The 24,569-nt window shown below is 46.4% G+C and overlaps 1 protein-coding gene across 1 annotated transcript; it reads left to right on the top strand.

Annotated features, from left to right (window-relative positions):
• The first annotated feature begins 13,949 nt into the window (after nucleotides 1-13,949).
• On the top strand, nucleotides 13,950-21,215 carry scrt2 (scratch family zinc finger 2). Its single transcript, XM_037480757.2, has 2 exons — nucleotides 13,950-14,649; nucleotides 17,966-21,215. Exons 1-2 carry the CDS (start codon nucleotides 14,472-14,474, stop codon nucleotides 18,763-18,765), a joined length of 978 nt encoding a protein of 325 aa, XP_037336654.2. The 5' UTR covers nucleotides 13,950-14,471; the 3' UTR covers nucleotides 18,766-21,215.
• Nucleotides 21,216-24,569: the final 3,354 nt, after the last annotated feature.

Genomic DNA, 24,569 nt, shown 5'->3' with positions numbered 1-24,569 from the left:
CGCATTACCTCCAAATGTCTTGCAGGTTCCCCCCCCCCCCCCCCCCCCCCGCCGTCACCCATCCATCCCTCCCATTCAGCCCCACCCCATCGGCTCACTTCCTCCCAATTCTGCGAGCCTCTGCTGCTCCACCCCTCCACCCTACTTGGTCCTGATGAGCCATTGTGAGATTCAAGCAGATGGATGGGGAACAAAGGGGTGAGAGGGAGGCCCCCTCTGCCTGTCCCCCTTGTATCACTGCCAACCAGGCTCTGGGTAATCTTCTCAAGCTTTCACGGCGGAGCAATGAATAACCTCAGCCTCTTCTCTGAGACCCGGGCTGCCCCCCCCCCCCCCCCCCCTTCTTATCTTACCCTGTGCAGACTCGCCAGGGCCGGCTGCTCCCCGGATAGCATCTCTCACCCTCGCTTTCTGCTCACTGTCTCTGCCTTGCACACCCAATCAGGTTTTTTTTGTGCGTGTGTTTCTAGGGGCGTGTTGCAAGGCCCGGAGATTAATTGGGGCTGTGGCTGGATGACATCTGGTCCCGGCTTCATAAAAGTCTGGGTCCTTGAGGTCTGCCGGGTTTATAATGAAGTGTATATAAGTTAATTTTCTCATCAACAGAGCGTTAATCAGAGCTTCCTCAATGGCCGTTTCAACACCCATCCGGTGGAAGTTCAGAAAACGCTTCTGCTAAATTTGATTACCGGAACTTTCCCGCTGTGCTTTCAATAAAAAAATATTTTATCTCTTAACCTTCTTTTAATCTTTTAAACGCATTTCTTCTTTAAATTACACTTTGCTGAAAATATTCAATATTTTTCCAAAAGCCCAAAAGCCATTAATGACTTGATACTATATTCTAGTAAGTGTAAGACGGGTCTATCGTATTTCTCGGGGCCAAAGAGCTCCGTTGTCCAAAACCTAATTAAACACAGCAGGGAGTGAGAATACTCTCAGACCAAAAGTAAAACTTGCAAATGTTGTAGTATTTGTTGTGTACTATTGGGTACTTCCCGATGCATGCGTCCAACTACAAACAATTAAAGAAGCATAAATCACTTTACGTGCAGATGTTTAACCAAACAGATCAAATCACTTTAACCTTTCAAAAGCTTTCTTTCTATACAAATGTCTACAAATATTTGGGGTATTCTTTTGTATTTGTTCACACATTGTTAAACGTCTGTGCACGGATCAGGTTCAATTTGACTGTGAAGCTCCACGCGAGTCCACAAGTGCATGCTGCGTTTGGGTGCAGGAGGGAAACTGGGACATCTGGGTTTTTGGTGAAGACGGGTATCATTTTGAGATAGTGACACCACGGCTCGGCCCAACCTTAGTACACAAACATGTAAACAATATATGATCCATAGAATAGAGTAGCTACTACTAGATGGTGGACATTGAGCCATGTGGCTGTAAGGGTCTGTGAGGTCCGTGAGGTCCGTGAGGTCTGTGAGGTCTGTGAGGTCTGTGAGTTCTGTGAAGTCCGTGAGGTCTGTGAGGTCCGTGAGGTCCGTGAGGTCCGTGAGGTCCGTGAGGTCCGTGAGGTCTGTGAGGTCTGTGAGGTCTGTGAGGTCCGTGAGGTCTGTGAGGTCTGTGAGGTCTGTGAGGTCTGTGAGGTCTGTGAGGTCCGTGAGGTCTGTGAGGTCTGTGAGGTCTGTGAGGTCCGTGAGGTCTGTGAGGTCCGTGAGGTAATAATCTCAAAACTCCTCGCAAAAATGAATGCAGAATCAGTGTGTATTAGACAATTAATTCCCCCAAAATTGTAATTCTGTAAATGTCACAAATGTTGTCATGCAGGAAGCTTTTGCTGTAAAAAATATGAATACTTATTTAGGTTGTAATGCATGCACATGTAAAACATGTTCAAAGTTCTTGCTATGTGTGTGTACAATAATAACAATAACACAGCACTTCTCTGAGTTAATGATCAGACCTGAGCAGAGATCATTACTAAGAGCTTGTGCCTCTCCACCTCCTCTTCTCTACAGAAGGACCCGCCCAGCCCCTCCATCGCTTCCTTGCGTGGCCCTGTTAAAATATTGAGCATGTACTTAAATGCTATTTGGCCAAGTGTCATTTAGGCTGAAGGGCTCTCCATCCACAAAAGATGTCTTGAAGTGACTGGATCTGAGCTGCTAGTGAACCGCGAAGGAATACACAGGTGTTGAATTATTTACTCCCAATAAAATATTTATACTTTTGTCCCATAAACTATGAGTATGAAGTGCGACTGCTACACTGAGCAGGACTCATGTTAGTGAACCATAGTAACTTTCTATTACCTATATACATATGCATGTAAAGTTTAGTTGCTATTTGGGATCACCATCTTTTCTAAACCAGTTAAAAGGATTTTTTTTATTAAAAAGTGAAAAAGGGGAAAAAATTAATTAATTAATAATTACTAGTAATAAAAAAAAAAACGGGAACCCCCGCCAGTAATTATGATATAGATATACATTGATACAAATATATATACACATATATATATTTATATGAATGCATGCGTGTATGTTTGTATGTAGATCAATTTGAGACAATATTTCCGCCGGATTTATAAAACATAAAACTGGTCCCACTAAGCCTGCTGTGCACAGAGGTGATCATCTGAAAGCCAATTGCAAAAGACCACATCTGTAAGCTCTCCATTTTGCTCCATAAACTATGATGGCATCCTCTGATTAAATTATAGCTCTATTGACTTTTGGGAACCACTTGCCCAGATCTACAAGATTAGCCTATTTGATTAATGACGGGCACCTAATCCTTTGTTCAAATTGGACTGTTCAAGAAGATTTGTAGCTTCACTTTCTCCTCTTTTCAACAGCTGCCACCTGCTGTCTTATTACCGGGTGACTGTGCTGAAAAACCACCTGCAACCCCCCCCCCCCCCCCCAAAATGTTTGCATCGTCTCTCATTTAAACAAAATGCCACATGGCGGAGGTGTGTGGCTTCCATGCAGATAAGATGTTGACAGCACACTAGGTCTGTGAGGGACCTTTACTTGATAAGCTCCTGCAGCCTCCGTGTAAAGCCGTCACCGCGGGCAGAAAAACGAGATCGATAGGCAGGACCTTTACGGATGGAACGAGAAAGTGAGCCATTACTTTGTAACGCGAGTGCCATTCTGAGCTTACCTCACCATTTTAACAACTCACCATGTAATAGCTGCCGCTACGATAACTTAGCAGATAACAAAGCAGTAAAATCCGGCCTCTGAATGGACTTGGAACTAACAAAGACACAGACACGATACACCCCTTAGAAAGTAAGTCATTACAGCATTCCTTTCAAGATTTTAATCTAAAATAATTAATAAGTGATTTTTGTACACGTCTTCAATCTTCTTTTAAAAGCACTTTGGATTCTGTTAAGTGCCATACAAACATATATTATTCATTATTTCTTAGCCTTTACTAAAACAATAAACCGTTACATGCGCTGCTGTGAGACTAAATAATATTGCTATTCAATGGTAAAGGAGTTACATTCACCAATCTGCTACAAACGCTTCGCTTTTATCAAAATGTCAACGCAACAGTCCAATATGGGCTTTCGTGACAAACATGCTATTTTGGTTACCGTCTGTATTACCTGTCAGCAGAGCGTATATTCATGTGTCACGTGAAGACAGCTACCATCAGAGGCTTATCCATGAAAGACAATGAAGAACACAGAGCTGCAGCCTTATTTAGACAAAAAGGCAACGCGGGGACATCAGACGTCCTCGCGTGACACTTTAGTCACAGACTGCGCCGCTGTTTATACATAATTCCTTTGTAGTTTGAGCGGTTGATCATATTCTCCTCTCGCCGTGTTCAGACGCTGACCTGTTGTGCGGAGACGTGCATATTTACTCTATTCATAGGCTGCACACATGCTACAGGCACACATTCATTACTAAGTAGCCTGTGGCGACTGTCATGTGCAGACAATGGTGGAAGACAAAAACCGTGTGTCTGCCGCGCAGGGAATCTTCCACACTTGTAGCCACGCTGTGGCGACAGCGCTTCCCGAATAGCGTGCTTTTAAAAAAAAAAAAAAAAAATGTTTTAATCATATTCACATAATCTCGTGAGAGTCGTATGTGGAATGGCAGATAAGCCTCTTTACGTCGCCCAGATATTACTGCAAATGAGCATGTCTGAGAAATGTAACACCTTGCACAGACTCTTGCATTTTAATTTCGGTGGCATCTGTGACCAGTCCGTCGTGTCCCTAACCCCCTCGGGGGACCCCCAACCTATCTGCTGCAGACCCCCGACACCGGGGAGCGAGAGGGGGGCTGTGCTGGGCTCTTGGGCGGCAGGGGGGGGGGGGGGAGTAGGGACACATTTGATTGATGATAGTGTGAATTAAACAGAAAGAGATGGAGAGAATCCTTTTATCAGGCCAGAAACACGAGTGGATTAAAATGTAGTTGTACAACCCCTCTGTATAATGCAGCAGGCCGGCCGCGTATCACGCAGCACCAGAAGCCAAGATGAGGGCTGCTCGTTATTATTCGGCCCCCCCACCACCCACCGCCACCCCAACACATCACATGGAACTTTGTGGGAGCAGAGAGGAACGGGGCTGAAACCATAAGTCGACCTACAGAACATCACTCTGAAACGATTTTTGAGAATCTGTAAATGGTTTTCTCCCCCAAAAAGGAAAAGTTCTCTTTTTTATACTTAATTAACTGAATATATATATGGTTTATGGATGATTGATCAGACAACATATCTGAGAGATTTAAATGGGTATATTTCATCATATTCTGATTCTGGATTAAAATATAAAAAAAAATACAGAAGCATTTCTCGCCCCTGCTGTATTTGCATAATTTATTGCCCTCTTTTCAGGCCTCTTCCTGCACGCCCCCCTTCTTGCGGTGTGCAGGTGAGAGTTCAGCTGTTTGGTTCAACACATCACCGAGGAGGTCCTCAGACCTGCCTCCGCGGCAGCAGACCCACATGTGACAAATGCAATTAGAGGGAAATATGCAATTACCGCCGTGCCCGCTCTCTCATGCGGCCAGACAAGGACAATTTGTCAAACGAGGCCCCAGCGGTATCTCCCCAGCCCGGATAGGGACCTGCAGGTACTATTGTCCCTGCCTCCTTGTCCGGAGCTGGCCTTTGGTGTTGGATGTCCCGAAGCCCCTGGGAGGCCCGGCAGAACAAGATGTATGGCCAGAGAAAAGATACAGGGCTCAATAATCAAAAGCAAACCACGTAGAGTCTGCGTGTATAACTGCTGGCTGCAGGGGACGGTGCAGAGGAAGAGAGAAACCGGATGGACACAACCCCCCCCCCCCCCATCTTTGTTTCTCTTTGATTAGAAAGCTGGCACATTAGCTCGTTTTGTTTAGAGGAATATTATTAATTAAAAAATATACATGTTGAATGGAAAATATCAAGTTGTCTATTGGCTCCTCTCTCGTTTCTGTTTCCAGACGTGGTCTCTTTTGAGTTTATACTCCTAAAAGCAACCTGTGCAACACAGCTAACAAGCTCCAAAAGCTCCCACCACACAAAGGTTTGCGGAGATTTACTTGTGTGAATTTCATTTGAAAAGAGCTTTCCATTCAGATGAAAAGGGGTCGTGGCGCTCTTCTCTTTATTCACTCATTGTTGTCGGCCTTCAACAGGAGCAGCGGGCCGTGTCTGGTCATGTGAGCAAATATGTCCCCATGGATACCACGTGTACCAGAGTGTATTTGGTGATGTAAAACATTACAATATTGTGTAGATGGTATGTTTTGTATGCGTGATTAATACTTTGTATTTAAGGTGCATGCAACAGCGTTGGGTCCTAAAGGGTAAACACTTTGGTGAATAAAGCTGCAGTTTTCCCTTTTATTGGCTTTGAACCGTTTAAAATTGTTAATTTCTTTACAATATCCAAGCTTGCCTATACAAACGCCGTTTCTTCGCCCTTCCTGTCGTCAGGTTGCACCCTCGGGTCCCCCGATGAGTCGCTTTCGCTTTTGTGTCTCTTTCAACAAGCTGTTGTCTCACACCGATTGTCGTGAGGAGAGCGGCTCGGCGTCTGCGTGACACACTCGTCTCAAGTGGCCCGACGTGTGAAGTGTGCGACCTGCTGCGCGCCTTTGTGTCCCCCCCCCCCCCCCCCCCCCCCCGCCCCCTTTGAATGGACGTGACGGATAGAAGTGGAGCATTGGAGGCAAAGACCATGACAATTTGAGCGCTGACCTGGTTTTCACTGTAGTCATCATAAAACACAGAGGCGGCGTCCCGGGGACATGTAATAACATCAGGCCTTTGGGTGTAATTCACTATCTGGGTGTGTGGCAATATAGCAAAACCCATTACATTTGCCTTGTAATTCGCTGTCGCCGCGGCGAGGGATTCAGGTGACCGCGACCGCCGTTAATGGAGTTCCAGCGATAAGGACAGGTCTGTTTATTAGCCACGTGCGGTCAAGCGTGGCGGGAACAGCTGAGCGCGGGCAGGTTGTCGGGGGCCCTGCGAGGGCTCAGGCACCGCTGGCGGGCAAGCGCCGCTCATTTCACGCACGTTATCCTCACATTGCCTGGGTTCGGAAAGAGAGAGAGAGGGAGAAAAAAAAAGAAGAAAAAAAGGAGGTCGCCCGGTGCACAACAATATAACTGCTGAGTGATGAGGTTTCCTCAGAGTCGCACTGGAGTGTACCACTCCTGGCAATTTGGTCTGTTTGTGGAAATCAATGAGTCATCTGCGGAGGAGCTCTGTGAATGAAACATCAGGATTTATTTGGGGTTTTTCTTCTTTTTTTTTTCATTTGGAAGCTGCCTAGTTTCTAAAGAGCCACTGGAATCTCCCAAACTGTGGTAAATGAGAAGTGAACATTTCATTAGGACACATAAATAAAAAGATCACATGGCGCAAAGAAAGGTTATCTCTTCCCACATGCGCTCGCAGACATTTACAGAGCCTTGAGGAGAAAATGAACTTCAAATTAAAATGTCTATTTGATGCATTATCCTAATAGGGACGGATGGGGAAAGCGAACTCTATGGCGCTCTCATCCTTCAGCCTGAGGGGACAGACTTGGGGAGTTGTCATTACCAACTTAGCCCACCAAGACGAGCCTGTTGGGAGGTGGATTCACAGAGATTGTCTGCTGTTTTGACAGGTGTCTGCGCCGGTTAATTTATCAGGCAATTACTGAATAAATGGAGCTACCATTACTCAGGAAACATGATTGATCCTGTTTAAAATGACAGTGTTTCGTTTGGAGGAAGCTCAGGATAACAAAAAAGGGAAACCTACCAACAGTCTTTGTGTGTGTGATGTGTGCGACGATCCTGCCCCGTACAGCATGTTCTGCATGTTGTCAAAGTGACGCTCGCTCTAAAAAACACTCTCACCTCACAGAAAATGATGCTTTATGGGAAATAATTGTCTGCACCTGCAAATGTATATAAACCTTCAGTCTGACAAAACACTCGATTCATCAACTGGTTGTCCTCCTTATCTCAGGAAAGCCGGCTTGTTCTCATAGACGATATTTATAGACGACAATTATTACAAAGAGGGAATTCCGAATTACAAAAAAGAAAAAAGAAAAATGACTCCAAACTCAAAATAGTCGCATGTTCCTCTTGTGGCCACCAATCAGTTGATCATTTTAGTTGTAGACATCCCAGCCGCTGTGCGCGGGCCAGACAGCAGACGGGCGGGCGGGCGGCCTTCATGCAGCCCGCGTGCACGGTGACCCGGGAGCTTTCTGTAAGTGTGCCAACGTGGGCGTGCTCCCAGCGATAGTCATGCTTCTGCCAGCTGCATCATCTGTGCCTGCACAAAAGCATGCCCTTTGAAAAGCGCCCAGCACACACACACACACACACACACACACACACAGAAGCAGTGATGCGTGGCGCACATGCATCAGTGTGCAAATGTGCATGCTCGCATCGCTTCTTATTCGGCTTTAAATGGCCGGTGAAACGGATTGCTGAAATAAAAACAGTGGGTGTCTTTGGTTTCTCTGGGGTGGGATTTTCCGTTCTGCGTTCAAACTGTTTTTCCCCCTGGTAATTATTTCCCTTTTATCTCGACGTAAATCTTGCACAACCATTCTGAGCGAATGGACAATACTGAGAGCACTTTCAAAGAGATTCGATGTGAAATCCAAACACTGCTGCGGCGGCTTGAAGCAGAAGCAACAGAGCTCATCTGTCCTCTTGCAGGAGACTCACTGTGAGTCATACCAAGTGCTCACATCACGGTGGGGACACTCAATTATGATTCAAATCTCCATAACGGGGCAATAAAGCCATTTGTCACGTGACCATCTGCACTGCATCCCCTCCGGTTAGGCCCCTGCACGCTGGGAATGCGCGGAGAGCGGAACGCGTGGATTTAACAGCATCAGGATCACGCTGTAATCACCGCCGGATCAGCGCCGTGCCCGATGGATCCGTTTCATTTTTCGCTGAATTCGGCAGCTTCCTGAAAACCACCGGGAGCTCGGGAGGACAGAGACGCGCCCTGCGACGCTTTGGTTTTAAATCTGAGGAGAAACAAGCGAGACAATGCGTGGAGGCAGAGAGCAACACCGGTTGGGAAGCAGCACCTTAATTATCGCCTGCTTTCCTCTCTCCCAGGGATGTTCACGGACAAGGGCCCCATAACAGGTGACAGAATGCCTGCCAGCCGGCCCCAGTTCCCCCACCCCCACCCCACAATGGTGACTATTATAAACCAAAAACGTATGCTCTCAATATATATGCAAATGACGCTTGGTCCCAAGGTGAAGTTCGCCGAGCAGCAACGCCGCTTGCCTCTGTTTTGCTCATTTGCAAAAATGTTGAGAGTAACAAAGACCACAGGAAATTGAAAAATTGTTACTAAGTATTAGAAAAAGCAATCATTTTCTCCAGGCAGCCTAATCCGGTGGAAATTGATCTCACCTCTCTCCCCGACACGCGCTGGCAGGGGAAAAAAACCACATAAGAGTAAAAAAATGCCCGTCTCGACGTCGCCTGGCGGAGCATTTGTTTGGTTGCAGATGTCTTTTATTTCTCGGGGACAAGTCGGCCGCCTCGGCAGCAAACAGGTGTGGTGAATATATGACCCCCCCCCCCCCCAAAAAAGGGGAAAAATGAGCAGCGGGTATTTCATTGTTTTGCAGCCCGATCTGCCCGCGTGGTGCCTCGTTTTAAACGGGCTGATACCATCGCACTAATGCGTTTGCTCTTCCTTTGCGTGGAGGTACAAATTGGAAATGACAGTCTATTACCCGGCGCTCTGACCTTCGTGATGGAACATAATGTGAAAAAGTCTTACAATGCCTTTATTCGAGAAGGCGAGGGGGGCGAGGACACAGCGGTGATTAATTAACCCGATTCATTTGGACTAAGATTATCGGAACAATTATTCCTCGATAAATCAGAGCAAGGTGCGATGATGACTGTTGTAGTAAAGGTTTAATTACAGCGATGGAACATAAAAGTGTATTACTGGGAACGCACTAAACTGTGTGTCTCTGGCAGTGAATGAAATGATTTCAGCTTCCTTTTGAAACAGAAAATAACGTTTGGGAGACAATAATAGAGCCAAGAAACCAAAATATTCCTTGTTAATGGGAAAAGTTAAGCATTGTAATGGAAAACAGCAGTAGGATTAGCAAAGGGACAGTTTATTAGCAGTGTACAAAGAACAAACAAAGAGTTAATTACGCTGCGGGAGGACACACGGCAGGACTCTGTGTGGTTTGTGTTTAGCACAACAAGCGATTATTGATGAATTTAATTTAGATTTTTGTTTGAATCTGCAGCCCACCCCGTCCCTTCAGAGCTTTACTGCCTTTTGTCATAAAATGTTGTGGGAGACAGAAAACTGAATATTAGACTTAACATTCATCAGGTGGACACACACACACACACACACACACACACACTCTCTCTAGCAAGCAATCTTGCTTCACAACTGCGGTCACAGCTCCAAGAAAGGTGTCAGCGAGGAATTTTTCCTTAATTTCCAAAGAGCCACTCCGTCCCCCTGTTTCTACCCAATGTCTCAAACTGTAGAGCCACGTTGTGATGGGACCTCCGTGTGTGCACGGACACATCCGTTCCATGGCGGCCGACGCCTTCATTGCTGCCACTTTCACTGAAGGTTATTTATTGATCTGCCGTCACGGGCCCTGCTCCTCGCAGCCACCCAAAGCCTCCGTGCCTTCAGTGTCACGGAGCAATTTATGCCATCATACAAGAACTCAGGTTTCTCCTCAAGTGTTATTAAGAAACATCCCCCACTCATGGGAGACTATTTGCTGTAATACATTTACGCGTGCTGCTACTTCCTGTGACGACTCTTGGAGGGAAAGCGATGATAGATGTGTGCAGGGTGTGAGGCTATAAAAGAGAGGAGGAGGGGGGGGGGGGGGGGGAGGTTCAAGTATTCCACAGGCTAAATGAAGAACAAACATGCACCATACAAGACAGTGAAGGAGAAAAGATTATCATCTAGAGATGAAAGGCGAGGAGGGGTGGGGGGGGGGGATTCATTCACTGCCACACAGCTGTCTTATTTGCAAGGTGTCGAGAAACCACTTTTTTTTTTCTCCTCTCCCTTTTCTACAAGAGGATGAAAAGATTCTTCTGAAGCCAAAAGGGTCTGCTATCATTTTTGGGCAGCTTGAGCGGTAGAGATGTTATTAGCATAAATTATCTCCCCCACCAAAGAGATAGGAACATGCTAGCTCCTTTCTGCTTTTCACACTTAATTGCCCTATTTACTGAACAGTTGCCCATGGACAACAAATGCACACACGCTCCGAGATGCATGCAGGACAACCGGCAGACACAAGCCAAATAGGGCATGAGTGATGCACTGAACTGTCTGCCAAACAGCATTAGATACAGGACGGCTCTCCAGTCGGGCCCCCCATGGACAAATATTCGTTTCTCGACCTTCTTTACTGATCCATGTGTGATTGGTTTCTGTGTAGAAACCACATGCACGCTAGCTGCCACAACATAGGTTTAAGTAGGAATGTTCTTCAACAGATACTTGTTGCATCCAGGGTGTGTTCATGTTCTATTTTTAGGTGTTTAATAAGCAGCCGCTCTTGTCTTTCTGAAGAGCACAGCGGTGTCCAGCAGCAGCAGCAGCAGCAGCAGCATACAACCAAAAGAAAAAAAAGCCTCATTGAAGTGACCCAGTAAGCAAGAGTGAGGTAAATTATAGATGGCTTTGCCTAATGGACTCTTAGCATCTCCTCACCTAGGCCAACAAGCCCAAAGTAACGTTATATAAGCAGCACCAAGAGTCAGGCGCTGCGGTTTCACGTCATGATGCGCCACAGTCCGAGTGAAAATAACATTTTCTGTTTGGTAATTCTCACTTCTTCTCTCAGGCCGGGTGTCTGAATTAGCCTGTAAATGTAATGATTAAACAGACTTCATGTGCCTGTAAAGGGAGGTAATACTGTACGTCTCCATGCGGATAGCTCAGTGTGAGAGGGAACGAATCAACTGGCCCCTTGGTGGGGGCCGGTCGGGTCGGTTCCATAAACCCTGGAGGGCCATACAGGATGTTGATGAGGCCCCCTCCTGCTGAACGGAGCGCAGCTCCTGCCTCTGCACCGCCGAGTAAAAACCATTCCTCCAGCCCGAGGGGGTTGGTCGCTATGGTAACGTCCTGAGGCAGTGACCACATGTCAGAGGCCATGGGGGGGGGGCATAAGTGGACTGGAGGAGGAGGAGGAGGAGGAAGAGGAAGAAGCAATTGGCCTTAAGAGACGTTTCAATCACAGCGCTTTTGTTTCAATTCACCTCTAACCTGTGGCTGACTTGTTGCACAGTTCTTCCTTTTATCAGTGAACGTCATACGCAGGGCAACGCTGCAATAGCTCATGAGCAGATTATTCATGAATTTTCTAATAATTCCAACAGCAGAGTTTCGGAAAACATGAATTGAAACAAAGTGTCACACTATGAGACGATTAGTCAATTGATTTGTTGAGGGATACAACAATTGGCAGACGCCGCACTGCTCAAAGAGCACAATGATGAGAGATCTGGAGACATTCGGTTATAAGAAAGCAGCAGAAAAGGTCAACGGGAGCTCATTTAAACCTCCCCCGCTTTGCGGAAGAAAAAAAACATCAACAAAAGAATTGATGTCGCCAACAAATCGTGATGTTAACATCAGAAGCTAACGTTGAAGGCTGGAAGAGTGACTTATCGGGGTGGTGCAATTAGATGATTAAAGAGTTGGAATTGATTAAAAAACTCCCATCCCAAGCTGACTCATCCGACAGAGTGTTTATTAAAATAGACATTTCACCACAGATAAAGCGCATCGTTTCTCCCGCTGACCCTCCCCCGCCCCCCGACCTTTCTTGTCCTTGTCCTCTGGCTCGCTGACAGCAACGTGAACTCGCGCTGTAATGTACAATCACACGCGTGTGATAAATCCCCACCGCTCTGATTTAACAACTTCCCGTCCAGAAAGCCGCCGCGTCCGAGCTGCAGGGTCACCGTCGGCGAGGATTTAAAGCGACCCGGGGGGGGGAGGGGGGGGCCCTAAACGTCTGCCGGGATCTACGGCCCCCTTCAGCGCTCAAAAGGAAGGCCGCCGATCAACAAAATGCCAGAAGTGTTCGACCTGTCATGAGAGGGGATGAGTCGTCACGCAGTGAATCCACAGGTGGTCGACTCATCTCCCAGCACTACAAACGCAGAGGTACACCAAGTGAAAATAAATGAAAGCAAAGTGTTAACAATGTTGTAACAATGGATTTGTAGATTATATCGCCAATCATTTTGAAAATTGATCCGCTAATTGGTGCACTCTGGTTACAGCTTGACCCACGGGATGATTTATTGGATTTCTGTCTATTTCATTTGATGGCAATTTTAATACATTTTGGATGCACATGACAAAGTAATCTAAAAACAACACATGGGGCTAAAAACAGGATAAGAAAACAAATAGATCCACACTTCTTTGTGAAGCCTGACCTTCCTCCACTGATATCATGTGTGATGTGTCCGAAATAGAAGCAATCTCATTTTATAATCAGTACATATACTGTTGTGAGCCTTTAACTAATCAAACAAGTGTTTCCTGTTGATATGGAATCAAACAGGTACAGAGTCTGCGTTTCACTGCTGCCTTTCCCCACCACCACCACCAGATTACAGTTCCTTCCTAAACCAATGTATGTATTGAATCGAATGGATTGTAACAAGCGATAAGTGGATGCTGAGCTCTTATGGTGTAAATATGATGTATAATTTAACATCAGAAGAGCGAGCCAACGAGTCCACGCAAACCAAACCAACCCAAATACATCCAGCCAATATTTCGGGCACGGATCTAATTCTAGATTTCACCCTAATCAAAAAAGATGTAATTAATTAATCAGATAATTCACTGCCACGCATGGCAGGACGCACATCTGTGCAGCGGTAATGGGGAGGGAGCGAGAACAAGCTGAGCAGTGCAGCGCCAGCACTCCTCCCCCCCCCCCCCTCCAAAGCCTGATCGTCAACACTGCCGGAATCCAGCGCGCCTTTGAAAAGAAAAGAAAAAGAGAAGCAAAGAGGTCCAGGATGACCTCCCCCGTCTGCACGGAGCGGCGTGACCGGGGGGACGGACGCCTTCGAGGCTGTTTGAGGTAACAGAGGTGACACGAGGGAGGCAGCGCCTGTACAAGGCAAACATAAACTGTGACACTTCATCTGAAAACAATAGAGGAGGAGGGCAGGGGGGGGGGGCATGGACACCCCGAGTGTGCTCTCATCCACGTCTCCATTGTCTGCCCTCGTCTTTCACTCCTCCTCCGAGCATGGAGCATAAGCGGGGCGAGAGAGGGAGGAGGGGAAGGGGAAGAGGGGGCTAGGGGTGGGAGGGGGACGGGGACGGGGACGGGGGCAGCGGTGGGGGCAGCGGGGGTCTTTCTGTGTTCTTTCCCCCTCTGTCTGTGTGCGAATGCCCAGACGGTTCAGTAGTAATTTGATGTGTGTCCCCGGGGACATTTGATGGATTAAAGCTAAGCAGCTCCATTTCGCAGCACCACCTGATCTCCCCCTGCCTGTGCCCCATATAAAGGCCGGCGTGATTGCTGATCTCAGCTAGTCTGACACTCTCTCTCTCTCTCCCTCCTCTCTCTGTGTCTGTCTCCATCTCTTCTCTTCCTCACTGGTCCCTTAAGCCTGCCGCATCACAGGAGCTATCCAGTGCTGAACAGGATCGCTTTTATTTTTTTCATTTTTTTCATTTTTCGGGGAGGAGGAGGAGGGGGGGGGAAAGCTGAGGGGAGCCAGAGAGTATCACACAGCATTTGCCGTCAGCCTTGTTCTCCGCTGGTTTCCATTTTCTTTCTTATCTTATGTTTTTTGGCCGTTGTCTCCACATTAACCGCGAGGATTACCGTCAAGACAGATCTGCTCGTGTGCTTCCTTCAGAGGGTCTTTCCTTTTTTTTTTTTTTTTCTCATGCGTTTTTCTCAGCTCTGTGTTTTTACCCATTGAAACATGCCACGCTCATTTTTGGTGAAGAAGATCAAGCTTGATGATTTCTCTTCGTCCAATGTGGCCACTTCCCATCATCACCACCACCACCACCACCACCACCACCTGGACGACTCGTTCACTTTTGCACGCTCCATCACAGACTCGGTGACCAGCCTCGGCGTCCGTCTCAGCGAGAATGGTGAGTTGACGTGCCTCCGCTCTGTGCTTTCCTGTAGACAGCTCCAGGTGCTCATTTCAGCACACCGGACATTTCCACACTCAGCCCAGATGGCATTTTGCTTTTGTGTCGACGTAGGTTTTTTTTTTAATTTTGTTTTTTAAATTCCCTCGTAGTGTGTAAATTAATGTGAGATGTTGCACGCAGCCGGCTGATTTCTGCATCGGTATCCTGAATAATCCTCTCCGGTGGCACCCCCACCCCCATCCCCCTGCTCCCAGACTTTTGTTTTTTGACTCCAGTGAAGGACAGACACAATTCAGGTCACAGCCACGGATTAGCTTATGTAAATAGGGAAACAAACGCGTGTGTATAAGCGGGAGAAGCAGTTACGTGTTTGTGTGACTGCACCAACCCCGTGTTGGCTGAGCGCACTTGGGCTGACTATATCTGGTCATCACGTGGACTAAAAAATTCATGAATATGAGAGATGAGTATCGGATGATGCATTTGTCCTTAGCTGTTATTGTCCTTGAGTTCCCATCATGGTCCGATCCTCCCTTGCCCCCCTCTTCCTCATCCAAATGGAGCATGCACAGTTTCCCCACCCCCATCGCTCCGCTACATCTTCCTCTTCCTTCCGGGCATTTGAAAACTAGCAGGGGGGGTTCGAGTTTCAGCCGCGCAGGCCTATCGCCGCCACAGGGAGACGTCAACGCGCTGTACAGTAGCGCCGGGGGGGAGGCGGGGAAGCTGGGCTGAAGGGACGGCGGAGCAAAGGAGAGAAAAAGACAGACAAAAGTGCTTGGGGCAGCAAGCGAGGCTGGTCACGTGACGGGGGAGGTTGTACAGTAAACACGGCGAAAGTCACATAGCTGCACTGTCGTCAACACACGGCGGGCCGGCCGCAGCGACCTTCACTTTAACGCTCCGCTTTGAGCTTCCATTTTGTGGCCACGTTTAAAGGTCCATATGTGTGTCTTTGTTGTGATTTGTTGGGGATGCGTTGGCACGGAGAGAGAGAGAGAGAGAGAGAGAGAGGGGGGCTTCTCTGGGGCCACAGCTAAATGCTGAGATGATGCCCACCTGTTATTCAACCGCGCGATAACAAGGTTTCGCTGAATTTTGGGTGGATCAGGATTAGTGGTATTAAAAATGTCTGGGCTGGTTTGTGAAGTAGAACGCTTTGCTAAATTGGAGATAACTAATCTACGGTATTAAGAAATGAAAACATAATTTTTTTTAATGTATTTAAATGGACTATTTAGCAACGTCTGATTTAGATTTCCTGCTGCACCATCTTGCTTCATTAATAAATCATACTAAAGTATGTCATTATTTTCACTCTCTATTGTTCCCCAATCTTTTGTTCAACACCATGAAAAATAAGGGTTACATTAATAAGAAGCAAAGCACGATAAGGCACTACGCAGGTGTTGACAAAAGGCATTTCATTTGAACAAAAGAATCCTTTCGTGCTGAGTCCTCCAAAAAAAAAAAAAGAAGAAGGATAGGGAAAATAAAAGAATTCACAGTGAGGCTGAAATACCTCACATCAGCACTTCTGCCGTGCAGGAGATTTACTTTCCCCCCATTGTGGAGACATTTGACTGGAGTGTCTGTCGAACAACAATGAGGGCTGGCTGAGAGGCTCCATTAATTACATGCTTACTTTGCATGAGAGAAACCCGCCTGTGAGCTGGAAAGGCTGATACAGCGCGCGTCCTGAGTGATGAGCTCCGTGTCTGACCTTGGGTAATTGAAATATAGTAAACAACTCTGCTCCCCGTGGTACAGTGTGTTCGGTAGCAGGAAATCGGGGGGGGGGGCACGTTGTCGTAGACGGTGCGGTGGGCCCTTTCGGTGGCCGCAAAACAGGTGGCTGCAGCTGGGAAGCTGCAGCATGTTGCGCGCGTGATTGTGATCGTATGAATTTAGAAACATAAAGATGAATACGCAAACCTTTTTTGAAAAAGGAAGTGCTGCGCTCTCGCGCCATCTGCGCAGTTTTGAAACGGTGGACCCACGCGGTGCGGCATAATAGCGAGCGCACAGACCCGGTGTTCCCTCTTTGACAGAGTGGCCGTGTGAACGGGGGGAGACCCTCAGGAATGGAGACGCCGCAGTGAGAGGCCACTTGAACGCATTTCTTAATGTGCCTGTTCCTTGGAGGCCCTCCAGTGAGCTGGCTGCGGCGACCCCTCTTCACGAGCCACGTGTCTCCCATTATGAGGCCTCGAGCGCACTGGGCTCAATAAACTATTGTGTGTCGCAGATACTTGGTCTGTTCCTCGCAGTATTTCTATCTTTTCTAGCAGCTGCACTGTTTTACATATGATAGCCTATTGATTGGTCCAAAAACTTTGAATTTCATTAAAAAGCAGTCAATACCTAATTTCCACCGCTTGCTGCACACACTGCTTGGGTATTTTTTTTTTCTGCACTTATGCACTATTTCTCCCAGGAAAGGAATTTCAGCCCCTATTATAATTTCACTCGTCAGATCAACTGATAGAATATCAACCCTGGAGGTAACTGCATTCAGCATTAATTCAGCTCCTAGGAGCATACAAATGTATTGAATTCTATTTGGATGCATTTAGCTGCCAGCAAGCTCTGGTGCTGTGCTGGCGTCGGAGGGAAAGGAAAGACATGAATGATGCCAACAAAAATATATCTCTCCGAAATCAATGCTCTGTACGATTTAAATCACCCATGGTGCTTTGTGCTTTGCTGCATCATGCTTAAACGTAGCATGAAATCCCACAGGATGGAAGCAGCAGGATGTGAGTTCATGACTGGTCCAAAACTATTAAAAAATGCATTTGTTTGCAAAACAAAGGCCACCTGTTTTTTGTGTTTTTTATATAATACAATAAAAGTATTTCTTGAGATTTTGAGTTATTGAATGAGCGTTCGTTCGGGACACATGGAGACAGGCCACAGAGGAGCCACAGGGAGGACTGTCGTACCCTAAATGAAGAAACGGAGCTCTAATGAATGAGACCACTCTATCCGAGGGGTGCTTTAATATGCACCTTCCTCCGCAGGAGACTGCTTTGATGAGCTATTATCCAGCACTCGTCCTCACTGTAAAAATCGCAACCTTCCCAGCTGCGTGCGTCATGTTTTCCTGCATCGCTGCACTATTGTCTGCAACGTGTGAGTTCTGGGGGGAAAAAGAAATGCAATTAGCTCCGTGCCGCCACTCTCTCTTTCCCTAATTTTAACCAAGGGCAATCATCCAACATGATAATCATGCAATCACCAGCATGTCACTGTGTCCTTATCCATCTCAACCCCTGGCCAACTGTGTTTGCGTGTGTCTCTTACTCAGGCTACATCCAGGATTACATCACGCCATCTGTATACCAGGGCGAGAAGAAGATGGAGCACAAGCTGGCTTCGCCGGTGTCCGACCCCCTCTACACGCAGGTGAGCGGCGGCGAGGAGTACTGCGACCCCGACCTGAAGCAACCCGACAGCCCCCAGTCTGGCATGACAGCCAGCGGCTTCTACAGTGGTGAATCGGAGGCCCTGGCCGAGGGTTACACCATGGATGCCTTCTTCATCTCCGACGGTCGCTCGAGGCGGAAGGGGGACAGCGAGAGTCGCGAGGGGGGCTCGAGGAGCAGCAGCGCCAACGGCGGGGCCCAGGAGAGGGGCGCCGGCACGGCTCGCCACTCCTGCAACGAGTGCGGCAAGACCTACGCCACCTCCTCCAACCTCAGCAGACACAAGCAGACGCACCGCAGCCTGGACAGCAAGATGGCCAGGAAGTGTCCCACCTGCAACAAGGTGTACGTGTCCATGCCGGCGCTGGCCATGCACATCCTCACCCACGACCTCAAGCACAAGTGCAACGTGTGCAGCAAGGCCTTCAGCCGACCGTGGCTCCTTCAAGGTCACATGCGCTCGCACACGGGGGAAAAGCCCTTTGCCTGCGCACACTGTGGCAAAGCCTTTGCCGACCGCTCAAACCTCCGCGCCCACATGCAAACACACTCTGCCTTCAAGCACTACCGATGCAAGCGCTGCAATAAGACCTTCGCTCTCAAGTCCTACCTGAACAAGCACTACGAGTCGGCTTGCTTCAAGGGCTCTGCGGACGAGGACGACTCCGGATCCGAAAACTAACCCACGAAGGAAGAAGCGAAATTTTGAACCCCTGTTGTAGGTTCGCAACCAATAACCCTGTTCACTCTGCCCTCCATGCCTTTTTTCTTCCCCTTTTTTAGAAAGCAATATTTTCACTGAGATTACGTGAAGAAACTGATTATGGCAAAGACAATTTCAAAAGATGCTGGATTTTTTTCCCTGCACAGTAGCTAATCGTCCACAGAAACATACAATCAAACAACCTTCCCCCAAATAGAGACAGTAGATGCTAGTTGTACACAATTAAGCAACATGTGTGCGCACGGACGTGGGTACATGTAAGCACACACACACACACACACCCCTACAACCACACATGTATGCAAATGGACACACGGGCACAAACGCGCACACACACACACACACACACACTCACACCCACACACACTGTACACACGTGTGCACACATATACACACAATTATATATGAGGCCTGGCATGTGAATTTTTATCAATGACTATAATGAAATTGATATCAATAGTAATAATATTTAGATTCCTGATATTTTATAGCAAATAGTAATGAGAAAATGAAAAAAAAAACATTAAAAAGGACTAACAGTGTTCTTTTGTTTTTTAGAGACAAAATGACCTCTTGTATTTTTATGCTGCTTTTTATTTGCTAAGAATTGAATTCTTTTGCAACTGCCAACATGAACTTTTTATGAAAATGTGAACTATGACAGTATTTGCAAAAAAGGGAGATCATTTTAAAAGGTAAAAGACAAACCCCCTTTTTTCACACCAATGTTTCAATTCAACGGATGTTATTTTTCTATTTGATTTTTCTAAATTTATTTTTTTGTGCTTATTATCCCTTGTCGATCTAAAGCATCTTTGTAACTGTGGGTATTAGAAGAAAAAAAAAGGCTAATTTAAAGAAGCTGTACACCATCACAGGCCATAGGTCATTCAATTCAATCCTGCAAGAGCAGTGATTTTAAAACATTTACCGGGCCTGTTGAACAGGTTTTTCACACATCAAATTCATAGTCTCACCCTGATGTGCAGACTTGGACTAAACACTGGGAGCCAGACCAAATGATCTATTGTTATAAGTGCCATGAGCGGTTGACTCGTCTATAGCAATGAAAACTCTCGTTGTTCTTCCTCCACCATGGTGGCTTGCATAAACTCTGCGGCCTTCATGGTGCATCGTTCAGTCCTGAAGAGCAATCTTCACCCATTATTTGAGGTGCTCCCCCTCCGCCAGTGTTACCTCAGAGTGAAGGTATGGACTCACACACCCTCAGTTACAAAGCGACAGTCAAATGATTCTGTTTGTCTGTTTTATATGTCGCTCAAAGCTCCGCCCACGGCTTAGATGCATACCATCTATTTATCATGTATATACTTTATTTCTACCTATTTATCTATTTATTTATTTATTCACCTTGTGTATTTATTGAAGACTTGCTTATTTGATAATGATCATGTATTTATTTATTGTTTATAATTTCAAAAAAGAGAACATCCATTGACCTTGTAAGATGCTGCTGATCTTCAAAGAAAATGTTTATATGCATGAAAACTGTAGAGAGTCCGTGGGACTTAGTTTTTTAAAGAGGAACAATGTACAGTACCAGTGTTAGGAGACTTCAAACGAATGAATGCAGAATTAACTTTTGTTTTCGTGGCAATAACTTTACTGACACAGCAACTGACATGTATAACAATCACAGCTGTCCTGTTTTCAGTCGATTTAGGGCAATAAAAATAAACGATGAAAACAAAACCCAATAATACTCTCCAGCTTACTGTTTTCCAAAAGTCTGCTGCATCCTTTCGACTCATCCTTAAGACTTGCTGACCCTTTTTGCCTTTAAATCTCAGGCAATAAATGAATGCCAGAAATGGCCAGCGGGGTTATTCGCATAGAAAGCGGCATAAAAAAGAAATACCACGATGCGTCGTATAAAGAGGTGGGTGTAATCTGTTCACAACAAGGTTTCAACGGAGCAGAAGCAATAATAACAGTGATGCAATAACTATGAGCAACAATCCTTCATACAGCGAGTCCAAAATAGCAACAGATGCTAATTCGACTAGAAAAGGCTGCTATTCTGTTACATAATCCTTATTTCAACTGTCTCTTGTATCCAGTGGCAACCAGGCGAAAACAAATCACTTCTGGCAGCTGAAAGGCAGGTGTGATTTGACGGAAATGCTAGAAGGTTACACAACAGGATTAATATCATTCTAATTTAGGTCACTGATGTAATGAAGCGCTTAACAAAAAGTTACAACTGCTCCCAAACGAGTCTGTGCGGTTACACACAGCAAAGCGGATGGAATCCGAAGGTCGACTGCGTCCCGTTGATGGAGAGCCTCTTGTCGTGAACTGTCTTGGTGGAGAAAGTTTTCGAGATTGTTGTGATAATACTACGCGGCGTAATGCACTTCCAACTCCCTCATCATTTATCCCTGACTCCCCCCCCCCCCCCCCCCCCCGCGCGCCCGGCTGTCCCCCATCCCATCCCAACTGCATCCGAAACGGAGACGCGCCGGGGATGAGATGTGCCGGGGTGGGATTGGCGGAGGGCGGTGCAGTGTGGGAGGATAACAGGTGTTTGCAGACAGACTGCGGATAGGCAGCGTAATTGAGTCGGTGAGCGACCTCCAGGGGGGGAAGGTCAAGCACCAGCAGGCAAATGCGCTGTCAGCTATTTGCATATTCCAAATGGATGACACGTTCGCAGTAATGCTGAGCTCGCCGCAAAAAAAAAAAAAAAAAAAAGGAAAAAGAAACAGAACACAGAAACTGAAAGGGGGAGAAAAAAAAAAGGAATGGAGCAGTTTCTGCTGCCGATGGCCGTCTAAGTGCTGCGGCTGACTCACTGCGTGAGGGCCTCCCGACCACCTGTCCCCCCCATCAACAAACACTTCTGCATGGTGCTGTATTATTGAACTAATGCCGTACTTTCTATAGAGCTCAGTCTTCTTTTTGAATAGCTTCATATGGAGAGGTCTGTGTTTTAATGAGGCAGATAAAAGCATTGAGATCATTAAAAAACATCAATTGGAAATGTACCCAACGCTTCGAAAACTGGCAGCAGCGCCACAGACCGTCCTCAGAGGAAATGTTCATTTTCCAAAGGAAAGCACAATCGGATTCTTCCAAACTTCTCAATTTAGATGTAGGGAAACATTGTTCCTCTTTGATGCTTTTTGTAAATATGTTTGTATATATATCACAGCAATAATATGACAATGCATGTAGACATTTATTTGCTCTTTTTATATCCATGTGTTTTTTTTTTCCCAAAGAAAAGACAATTACAGGTACCAATTGCAGTCTGAGGGGCCAGATGAATCAGGGAGTGTCTTGATTAAAAAGCTATCTGTTGAAAGTAACAGACGAAAAAACTTCAAACTCTGTGTATTCTGAAAGATTTGATCATGTTCCGTATGATTTTGCTGTTATGTTTTCTTTTATTTATGTGCCCGGCTTGGCTGCGCAATGAAAAAGTGCCAAAAAGTATGATCTACATGACAAAAGCCTTCAACATATGGTTGGCTGCTGGAAACCTTCCATATGGTCCTCAATGAAGAAAAAAAACTGATTAAGATTTTCCACAGATTCTCTCTCTCTCTGTCTCTATCTGTCTCTCTCTCTCTCTGTGTCTCTGTGTCTCTCTCTCTCTCTCTCTCTCTCTCTCTGTGTCTCTCTCTCTCTCTCTCTCTCTGTGTCTCTCTCTCTGTGTGTCTCTCTCTCTCTCTGTGTCTCTCTCTCTGTGTGTCTCTCTCTCTGTGTGTCTCTCTCTCTGTGTCTCTCTCTCTGTGTGTCTCTCTCTCTGTGTGTCTCTCTCTCTGTGTCTCTCTCTCTGTGTGTCTCTCTCTCTCTCTGTGTCTCTCTCTGTGTCTCTCTCTCTGTGTGTCTCTCTCTCTCTCTCTCTCTCTCTCTCTGTGTCTCTCTCTCTCCCAGCTGAGTATGAAGAAACGTAAGCCATGATTGCTGAGGGGTGTTTTGATTTATCTTGTTCTGCAATTATTAACAATGACAACCATAACAACAATAATAAAACAATAGCACAAGGAACCTCCAAGTTCACTGTTGTTTCTTTTCAAGTGCTAAACTTTCATTCGTAAATGTTGTTTGTAAAACTGGGAATACGCACACACACACACACACACACACACACACACATATATGTGTGTATAATAAGAAACACTGGAAATCTGGAATCTGTCTGGAGTAGCCCTGTGTCTAGCCTCCTCTGTCAATGTTTGATGCATTTTATGAGCCTTACCCGTAAATTAAGTCACTTTTTATTTCGCCGCTTAATAAAGGCATAAAGAAAGGCCGATGTCCTTTGTCTCTGGCTGCGTCTGAGGGTTCCGGTGAGAGGACCCGACGGCTTCGAATGAGAGTTCCTGAGACGTCGGCGTTATCAAAAGCAGAAGCATCTGTTCCACCACTATCAAGCCCTTCCCGGTCATTACATTTTAATGGAACATTGATTTTATGCTGAGACTTCTCTTTCTTAGTGACTCAAAAGCCAGAGAAAAATATGGAACTAGAAAAACGAATCATGACAGCGGACGGGGATTATTATTCCGGCGCCTTTCTTGATTGGTTTCCAGGGAATATACAACATTTGAATTCAATCGCTTGTGTCCTTCGGTGTCCTCCAGCAGCACGGCGGCGGCATGATGAAACAGCAGGCAGAGCCCAGCGAGGACTCAAGAAACAAGACCCTTTGCTGCACTCTCATGGCTCGGCGGTGGGAAGGCACCGATCGCCATTGTTTCCGTCACGGACGCCGGTGCTGACTTACGTCACTGAGCGAGAAACTCAAATAAACGGTCATGTCTGGATCCGCGTGTGGTTGCATTCGTGCAAAGTCAAATCGCAGGTTAGCGCGGCAGAGCGTTGGTTCTCACACCGCTGCAGATCACGTCGCAGGGCGCGCATCAGCATTCATGTGCTCACCCAAACTACCCTGGCTGACGATGTCCCTCATCGGATTTTATGACGAAACGAAATAACTGATGTCATTACAGGGCGATGGACTTCAAAATGGGGACCCATGCAATCCAATTACATCACCCCCCCCCCCCGGCGCGTGTGCGTGCGTGCGTGTGTGTAACAACAGCCGCTCTGAGCGGAAGGAGAAGGAGACCGTGGCCTTTTCACATCCCTGCAGCACGACGACAGCCTCCCGTCGCCACGCGCACACTCTCAGAGCATATCAAGTCAATTATTCAAAGCAACCTGCAGGAAGTGAGTGTGCAACACTCACTTCAAAGATGCTGACCCGAGAACGCCGTCATCTTCTGAGCGACCCGTCTGAGAGGAGAGATAACAGGCCTTCTGATGTGGTGAGGCGGGGGGTCACCACAAGGTCAACAAACAGCTGCAGATATGCATCTGACTGTTGAAACAAACCATGAATAAAGATGCACAACAAAAAAGCTATTATTATTGAAGGGAATTATTATTATATTATTATTATTATTATTAGGGGGAAATTGTTTGTTCCATTTCAAGTGGCAACTGGTGTCTTTTATTTACTCACACAGCGAGAAACATGTCACTTAAGAGAGAAATTGATGAGTCAATTATTATGAACAACTTGCTAAAGAAACCTAAATTATTTAGATGATTCAATATTTTAAACGTGTGTCAAGCGGGAATACCTAACTGTTTCAGTTTGCAGCTTCTGATGTGTGAAGATATCTTTGGATCTCTGGACAGAAGGACTGCAACATAGTAAAAACACGGTAGAAATTCTGATAATCGATTAGTCACTAGTAATTTGCTGGTGGAATAACACAAAGTCT

This window comes from Pungitius pungitius, chromosome 1, assembly GCF_949316345.1.
Source record: "Pungitius pungitius chromosome 1, fPunPun2.1, whole genome shotgun sequence".
NCBI lineage: Eukaryota > Metazoa > Chordata > Actinopteri > Perciformes > Gasterosteidae > Pungitius > Pungitius pungitius.
This window is presented reverse-complemented; position numbering and strand designations above follow the sequence as displayed.

What these genes read in the sequence shown, in the direction of transcription:
- scrt2 (XM_037480757.2), top strand. Translation starts at nt 14,472, where the DNA reads ATGCCACGCTCATTTTTGGTGAAGAAGATCAAGCTTGATGATTTCTCT. An exon ending in CGTCCGTCTCAGCGAGAATG is followed by an intron (nt 14,650 to 17,965) that starts GTGAGTTGACGT and finishes TCTCTTACTCAG; the next exon opens with GCTACATCCAGGATTACATC.